At 30.7% G+C, this 8,343-nt stretch overlaps 3 protein-coding genes and 1 long non-coding RNA gene across 4 annotated transcripts in view; 2 read left to right on the top strand and 2 right to left on the bottom strand.

Annotated features, from left to right (window-relative positions):
- Positions 1-8,343, top strand: part of LOC145186651 (mannosyl-oligosaccharide glucosidase-like) — a 405,622-nt gene that overhangs the window by 305,490 nt on the left and 91,789 nt on the right. The gene's annotated exons all lie outside the window — the stretch shown is intronic.
- Positions 1-8,343, top strand: part of LOC149884515 (dynein axonemal assembly factor 4-like) — a 381,661-nt gene that overhangs the window by 305,490 nt on the left and 67,828 nt on the right. The window lies entirely within an intron of this gene.
- On the bottom strand, positions 1,741-2,301 carry LOC149884518 (uncharacterized). The gene is made up of 2 exons (XR_016454672.1): positions 1,965-2,301; positions 1,741-1,874 (listed from the first exon to the last, which is right to left on the bottom strand). It is a non-coding gene; the product is annotated as an uncharacterized LOC149884518 (long non-coding RNA).
- On the bottom strand, positions 3,277-5,459 carry LOC145186748 (nmrA-like family domain-containing protein 1). Its single transcript, XM_090094692.1, has 2 exons — positions 5,359-5,459; positions 3,277-5,043 (listed from the first exon to the last, which is right to left on the bottom strand). The coding sequence occupies exon 2, from the start codon at positions 5,041-5,043 to the stop codon at positions 4,129-4,131; it is 915 nt and encodes a 304-aa protein (XP_089950818.1). The 5' UTR covers positions 5,359-5,459; the 3' UTR covers positions 3,277-4,128.

Here is an 8,343-nt window from a genome sequence, read left to right as displayed (position 1 = left end):
AAACTAAGAAAAGTTGGTTAATTTTGCGTTTAATGAAGTTGCATGCCAAAAGTTAAACTTCATCCCACATAGAGGTCAAAGCCGTGGCCATTAGCAAGAAGCCGCCGTAACTTGCACCTACTTTTTACAGCCGCCACTTTGCATAATTAGCAACTACTAAGTCGCCAATCGAACAATATGTTCATCCACAGCCGATTTCAAAGTCACTATTGTTGGTAGGAAAAAAAAGAGAAGAGTTTAATAAACCTAAAGTCCTCTTGTATAACTTAAAAGCAACAAGTTATTTGGAGCTCTTTTTTTATGTGTGAGTAGCTTTTCGATTCTCTCTGAGATGAAATATTAACAAAGCACCCCCTCCTTTATATAATTACATCAACGTCCGCCACTTCTTTCATATTTTAAATGCTGCGTTTTTATTCTTGGCTTATAAATTTTTTTTATCGCCCTAACATTTTTCAACTTAAATTAGGCAAATTTAACACAAACAGAGTTTGTATTACTTAGTAATGAATCTAAAAGAATCTCGTATTTTACGTAACAGTTCTTTAAAATACTTGAACATTAAACTGTTTAGCTCATTTAAAAAAACAACCACAAATTCATCATTAGTATGGAAATACTATGCTCAAATATTGACATAAAATTGTAAAGTTTTCGACGATGAACATTTCTACTGTAGCCAATGTTTTTTGATAGAAAAACAAAAAGTCGAGTCCTCAGGTGCAGGACATTTATCAAAAAATTCACATGATTAGAATTTCTACATCAAGCAGTAATTTGAAAAGTCATCTATTTCTTGTTCACAAAATATTAACAGACAAAATTTTTGAAATGAAAAATGATCAACTTTTACGTAGATGATGCAGTAGCTCTATAACTATTTCATCAATATATGATTTAAGCCGTGATCTTGTCCTTTGGTTTTCTACAGATCTACAGTCCCTAATCAAATTATTAGCCCACGTTGCTATTTTTGTAATTGGTTATAATGAATATTTTTATAATGAATAAGAGGAAGATCGTAATAAATGTTAGCGGACATATTTTTGAAACGCTTGAATGCACTTTGTCTCGTTATCCTGACACGCTACTTGGTGATGAATTAAAGAGAAATAAATACTTTTAAACACCTATAAGTTTTTCTGTGTAATTAAAGATATTTAGACAGGTGAGTAAAATTTGATTTTTTCTTCAAAAATGTAAAAACAAATTTTTTATTTATACAAAATATAATTATTTTCTAACATAGAATACACAAATGTTTGATAAGAATATGTTTGTTAAGAGAAATTCTCAATATTTTGTTGTTCCTCCCTTAATTTTAATCACTGCACGAAGGCAATTAGGCATAATATAGAGACAATTTAAAGCCATTTCTTTCAAATGCGAATTATGGTTCCAATGCCAAATAACTTTTTCAATCAATTGGGTTCATTTTTGTGACCTTTTCGGTGGAAATTTCTCTCTTTAATAACTCCCATACATTTTCTATAGGGTTCAAATCCGGGGAGTTCCCTGACCAATCCAATAGTGGAATTTTTTGAGAAGCTAATAGTTTTTTCATTGGATTTTGCTGTGTGGCATGGGGCTCCATCATGCATAAATTTTTTTTTTTTTTTGCTTATTTGGAAACCACTCCTTCAATTGAGGTAAAAGACAAGTTTCAATAACTTTTTTGTATTGATCCTGTTTTAATATTCCATCTACAATGAACAGTCGACCAAGGCCTTTCCCGCTGACCAAAACATGACTTCAGAAGGATGCTTAATTGTTTGGATTAAACAATCTTCATGGAATTTTCCATCGACAGCCCTTTTGACATATTGAGCCTTTTGAGTCATAATTTCTACGGTAGACTCATCGCTGAATCATACCTGAAGAAAACAGAATAAAAATTATCACAGAATATAAAGACTTAAATATTAAAAAAAAAAACTTCTAACCATTGTATTATAATGACTTACCAATTTCCAGTCATCAACAGTGAAACTACGATACTTCTTCGCCCAATCCAGGCGTTTTTTTCTCTGTGCTTTGGTACTTCTAATGCCCAATCGATGCAAACTTCGTCGAACAGTGATTGTCGCCACATTTATTCCCACCTCATTAAACTTGCTGTTTATTGCAGAACATGTGGCAAATCTATTTTCTTTTATTATTTTTACTGGCATTCTCTCATTCCTGGGTGTTATTTTCTTTTTTCGACCGCATTTGCCTTGTCTCCGAACACATAATGGAAGGCCATTTTTCAATTTATCTTGGATTCGTTTTACAGTGCGTCTTAATATATCACACTTTCTTGATATTTCAGTTATTGAGGAATGCTTGTTGGTCAAAAGATATTGAATAGTTGTTTTTTTTTTCAGAAAAAATGTCTTCTTTTTTTCCCATTTTGTAATTTAAACAATTATTTTCACTGAAACTATTTTAAGATATTAAAAATTGGTTTTTATAAAAAAAATACATAAAATATTGAAATAATTGCTTAAAAATTGTTCAAAAGTATATTATAATACAAATCTTATGTAATTGAATAACAATGGTTAAAAAAAAAAATCACTACACTCAAAAAAAAACATAAATCAGTATGGATGACAAAAATAAAATTTATGAATTAAACAGGTGCCACATATTTCCCTGAAATTGTTGCCACCCTAAATATAATTTTATATTTCTAAAAGCTTGAAAGTGTTAAGTTATAAACAAAAATATATAAATCAACTAGTAACAATATTACAATCAGATTTAAATGGCACTAAAAACATTAAATCCTCAAAAACTAACAAAATTGATAAGGTGGGCTAATAATTTGATCAGGGACTCTACTACCATTTTATCATGATGATAATGAAGGATTTAAAAAGTTTTTAGAAAAAAAGATTGGGTTCAAACTTCCCACAGGTTCTGCTGTGAGTCAAGTTGCATTACCTGTATTGTAACCTGCCTGAACTTCAAATCAAATTTACTTTTAGAGGAACGACATTGTGAGGCAGACATAAAATTATACAATAACCTTCGCATTCTTGCTGAAGAAAACTTATTTGAAACTTATTTCAATTAGATTTTTCAACTTTAAAATGTTAATTTGACACTAAGCTAGATCTAGGAGAATAAGGCTAGAAATACACTGAGTAAATTCTTAATCCATTTGGAAGTGTCAACTTTAAAACGAATATTAACACTCGGCTAGAAATTGGAGAATTAGACCAGAATCACACCGAGCCGATACTTTTCAGAAAAGCTGCATAATTAACTTGTGGGAACAAAAAAAACATCTAGAAAGAACTTTAATATTTAAGATTACCATTAAATAAAATACAATTAACTAAAAACTGGCAACCTAAGGGATCAAAATAAATAAATCATCTTAAAAAAGTAACATTCCTTCTATACCTTTTTTTCTGGTGTTTTTTTAGAGGTATAGAACTTTAAAATGAAATGAAAAATTGTGGTAATGATTAATTATAAATGGATTTAATGAAAAATTAATTTTATGCCGTTGATGAACAAGAACAACTTAAATTTTGATCCAATCACCCATTCTAAAATTCATATAATGGACATATAGCTTTATATCCTGCACAAGCTTAATCTTGTAAATTTGTAAACCAAGATCATTCTGCAAAATCTTCCATAAAATTTTAGATAGTTAAATACTTTATAAAACATAAACACAAACCATCATGTAACTAACTTCATAATCTTAACAAGAAATAAACTAAAACATGGATTACAAATAGCTTAAAGATGATAAATATGAAAGTTAATGCTTATACCAATCTGAGCAACATTTTTGAAAATAGATTTTATACAAAATTTTGTAAACATACTGAGTTTCATCAAGGGATTTGTTTTATTTTTTTTTTTGTCTGATGCTTCACTATCTTGTTGAAGTAGCAAGGTCGATGGATTGGAAAAATGATCATTTAAAAAAATTTCCTTTTTTTTATGAATCTAGCCTCACTAGCACATAGTTTAGCAGGTAAAAATTTACACTGACTTGGAAATATATATATATTTAAAGTAATGCATAGGCAAACTGAAAGTTTCTACAAAAAATATAAAATCCAATTGAAAATAAGGTTAAAAAAGTGTTTGCACTTGTAAAGTTAGAGAAAAGTTTAAAAACTATTTGGTTTTATTGCTAATAATTTGGCTCCGATTTTGATGCAGCCAGCTTTCAAAATTAGTAAGTTCTGGATTAAGCTGCTTTGTCAGCTCAATGTCACGTTTCATGGATTGTTGACTGTAGTAGTCAAACATGACACGAATATCTTCGGCACCTGGAAACTTTAGGATATTCTTAAAAAGAAATCTGTTAAACCAACCACCTGGAAAATGAACTTTGAGAGGTGCTAGTTCTTTTTTCAATAGAAGTAGTAAATCATGGACTTTAATATAATCACTAGCAACTCCTATTTTTTGTGAATTATACATTTCAGGATTTGCAAACACACTTGCAACACAGTTTCCAATATCCTCAACATCCATTAAGTACAGCATTTTATCGGCATCTATGGGCATGTTCAATAAAAAATGATCCCCAAATGCTTTATTTAACAAAAAAACAGTTGATTGATGGTACATAGGCATGCGAATGGAAGTAAAGTGAATTTTATCAATTTGTTTCATCCCATAGTCCTCAATAGCTGCTTTGTAGTCAAAATGAAGACAAGGTTCATTGATCTGTGACTCAACATTCTCTAATCCACTAAAAACTACATGTTTGACATTGTTTTTTATTGCTTTATCGATGAAATTTATACCTTGATCAATCTCTTTGTTCTTCACAAAGTGAGCTGTGAAGTCTGTAACAAGAAAGGCACCATAGCAGTCCTTTAGAACACAGTCTATACTTTCTTTGTTGTCTAAATCAGCTTCAACAACTGAAACATTCTTAAGCTTAGAAAGTTCTTTTGCCTTTTCTGATGTGGCATTTCTGGTAACTGCTCTCAATTGATAGAGCTCTGATTTTACTAATGACCGAAGCACTGAGCCTCCTTGGTTGCCCGTTGCACCAAACACAGCAATTATTTTAGACATCTAAAGATGTATTTATCCTAGATTTAGACACTATTAGCTTTAATAATTTGTATAATAACATTAAAAAAAAACATAAGAATTAGAAAACAAATATAGAAAATATATTAGATATGGTTATCCCGTACTTTTTACTTATTTTTTTATTGATGCTAAAATTAGGCATTTTAATACTTAAGATCATGAGAAATCTTCTGAAAACAACATCCTATCATTTAATGCAAGAAGGATGCTGAAAAAACTTAAAAGAACATTTTAAAAATTGAACATGGAAGATGATCTACGAAATAGCATAATTATACACTGAAAATACTATACTTGAGTTTATGGTGCTATTTCAATTTTGTATCACGTTTTTTTATTGTATATCATGAAAGATCATCGTCTAAAATGAAGAAACATAACCATTTTAACCGAATGAATTTTATGCTGATTAAGAATCGTATAAAAACATAGGTCTCAAAATCAATGTAAAGTGGTCTAATTAGAAGTTGAAATTACGAAAAAATATACTACTAATCACTAATATTTGCCATCTTAAGTTAACTAACTTAATGGTTATTTAGTTTACAAAAGCAGAATAATGCCTGCCTGGTTTTTACTATAAAAAATTTCTTTTAGTTTATTATAGACAGGAATTTTCTCTCGCTGGTGATTGGACAGACCACGGACGTATAAGAGATGGACGAGCGACGAAATTGTCTTTTTTTGTGAACTAATTTCGTTGCGCATTGTTACAATTCTTTTGTTTTAAACAATAGAAATTAAATTGTATAAATTATTATAAACGGTCTCATTTATAGGGGACTACTCCATCTTCTGTATTGCTATAGACTTCCAGTTTATGAATATTATAGAATTTTCGATTTTTATGTTTAACAACAGAAAAATATACAGTTAAGGATAAATAACATACTTAAAATGATTATAAATTCAATAAAGAAAAAAATAAATTGTTACAGTTTTAAAGAATTCAGCAAATCCAATTTATGGCAAACCGGAAGAACAACTAAGTATTTACCATTAACATACTTGGCTTCCAATAGGCATATTTACCATTAACATAGCTTGGTTTCCAATAGTTGTAGGAATGTCGTGCAACAGTTGCACACAACTTTGTTTTATAATGGAAGCATTTTCTAGTGTAAAGCTTGGTTTCCAATAGTTGTAGAAATGTCGTACAAAAATCGTGCAACGTTCGTTTGATTTGTTGTGCGGTAAATTGTTGTGCAACGCAATGTTTCCATCAGATTGAATTAGCGCAAAAATCTTTAAAAAAAAACAGTGTAAGCAAACAAAAAATGGCCGTCATAAAAAAAAAATCTCACTCTAAATTATCGACTTTTTCTTAAACTTTTAATTTTAAGACGCCGAAAAAGCGTAAAGAAAAGAAAGCATATGTTTTGTGTCAGAGAACTATCTAAAATTCGCGTTAAGCAAGGTGCGTTAAGTTATTTGGTGCAAGAAATGATGCTATTTGATAGGGAACTTTTTTATCGATCCTTAAGAATGTCTCCTGACAGACTTGAACACCTTTTCTCATTAATCGGATCTTCATTAACGAAAAAGTATTGTCCCAGTGGAGAGTCTCTATTGTCCATCGCAAAGATTAATTATTACAATTCGATACCTGGCTACAGGAGAATCACAACAAACTCAGTCCTTTTATCTTCGAGTTGGGAGAGCTACGGTTTGTAATATAATCGAAGAAACTTGTTGTGCTATATAGGAAGTTCTCAAAAAAATATTTTAAGAGCCCCAAATGACATAAAAGAATGGCAAAACATCATTAAAAAGTTTAATCAGAATTGGAACTTTCCACAATCCATAGGAGCTATTGATGGAAAACATGTGCGCATTGAGGCTCCTGCAAAATCAGGTTCTTCTTTTTACAACTACAAAGAATTCTACAGAATGTGTAGTTTTTCACATCAGTTGGTTTAACAAAATAATAAGCTAGAATGTAATATTTACATTTTTTATTCACATTAATAGGTTAAACAGAGGGCTTGATTGTTTCATCTTTTCTGAAAACTCTAATTTGAGAAGAAGTGCTTGTATTTGAACTTTAGCCGAGGCTTTGGAATAGTTGTTTAATCGCTTTAGCTGTGGAATTAATGGTTTCATAAATAATCTTCATCATGCTCTTCTTCAGTCGGATTTTCAATATTGGAGTAAATCATTTCTATGTTTTCACTAAAGTTTTGTCAAGTAAATCATCAGAATCTAATACTTTTCTTTTTCTTTTAGTTATGTTATTAGTATGAATTGTCAATTCACTTGACTCTACTTGCACACAAGAATTAGCATAATCGTTTTTTTCAGTCACATCTTCAGATAAATAATTATTTAGCTCCTTGTTCAATGGATGATAAATATTTTCAACTTGCTCACAAACCACCTCAACGTTTTCTCCTAAATTCTTTGTTTCTAATCTAGAATCATAAGGTGAACAAATATTCGCCAATCGAGCTGAAGAAACTGAGGTGGAACTGAATTCCTTCCAGAACCTGATGGAATATTTCATTTTGATTTCAGCCACCTTTCATAACTACTTCGAATGCTTTTATATTTTGCTTCCGCTTGATTAGCAGAGAAGTTTGACAGACAACCAATTTCTTCCCATGCATTTTTCTTTTTCCATTTGTCTTTAAATTCCTTATCAAACTTGTCATACAAAACTGGAAACTTTTGAACTTCGTTCATAAAATCTGCATTAGAGATTTTTTCTAACACACAAGATGGAGCCGTCGCCATGCTTTGTAAATTATGGTGTTGTGAATAACGTCTTCAAGATGCTATTTGCGTGTGTGTAATGTATGTAGGTGCTAATGTGTGTAGGTATTAATATATGTAGTTGTTAATGCATGTATGGTCTTAATGTATTCAATGTGTTAAAATAAGTCGGTTTTACTACTGTGTAAAAGGGGAGTGGAGTTTGTAAATTGTATGATTCGCAGTCAGATGGGAAAAATATTGTCAAGTTCAAAAAGAAAGTAATGACTCATTAGTGTCTCAGGGGAGGTTAAAATAATTCCTCACAATGGCGATATTTTGTAAACGTTATTGTTGTACGACAGTTGTTGTGTGGTTTCCATTAAAAAAATAAGCTGCGCGTTTTGCGCAAAAACCAAAATACTGTTGCAGAAATAGATTTTTTTCAAACCTCACAACTTAAGTTAAGTTGTGCAACTTACACTAGAAAATGTTTCGATGATAAAACAAAGTTGTTGTGCAACTGTTGTACGACATTTCTACAACTATTGGAAACCAAGCTTAAGCTGCACACTTAACGTCGGTTGC

Source organism: Hydra viridissima, unplaced genomic scaffold, assembly GCF_058129835.1.
Source record: "Hydra viridissima isolate aposymbiotic clone 2 unplaced genomic scaffold, HvirCarnegie_v1 scaffold_8, whole genome shotgun sequence".
In the NCBI taxonomy this organism is placed as follows: Eukaryota; Metazoa; Cnidaria; class Hydrozoa; order Anthoathecata; family Hydridae; genus Hydra; species Hydra viridissima.
This window is presented reverse-complemented; position numbering and strand designations above follow the sequence as displayed.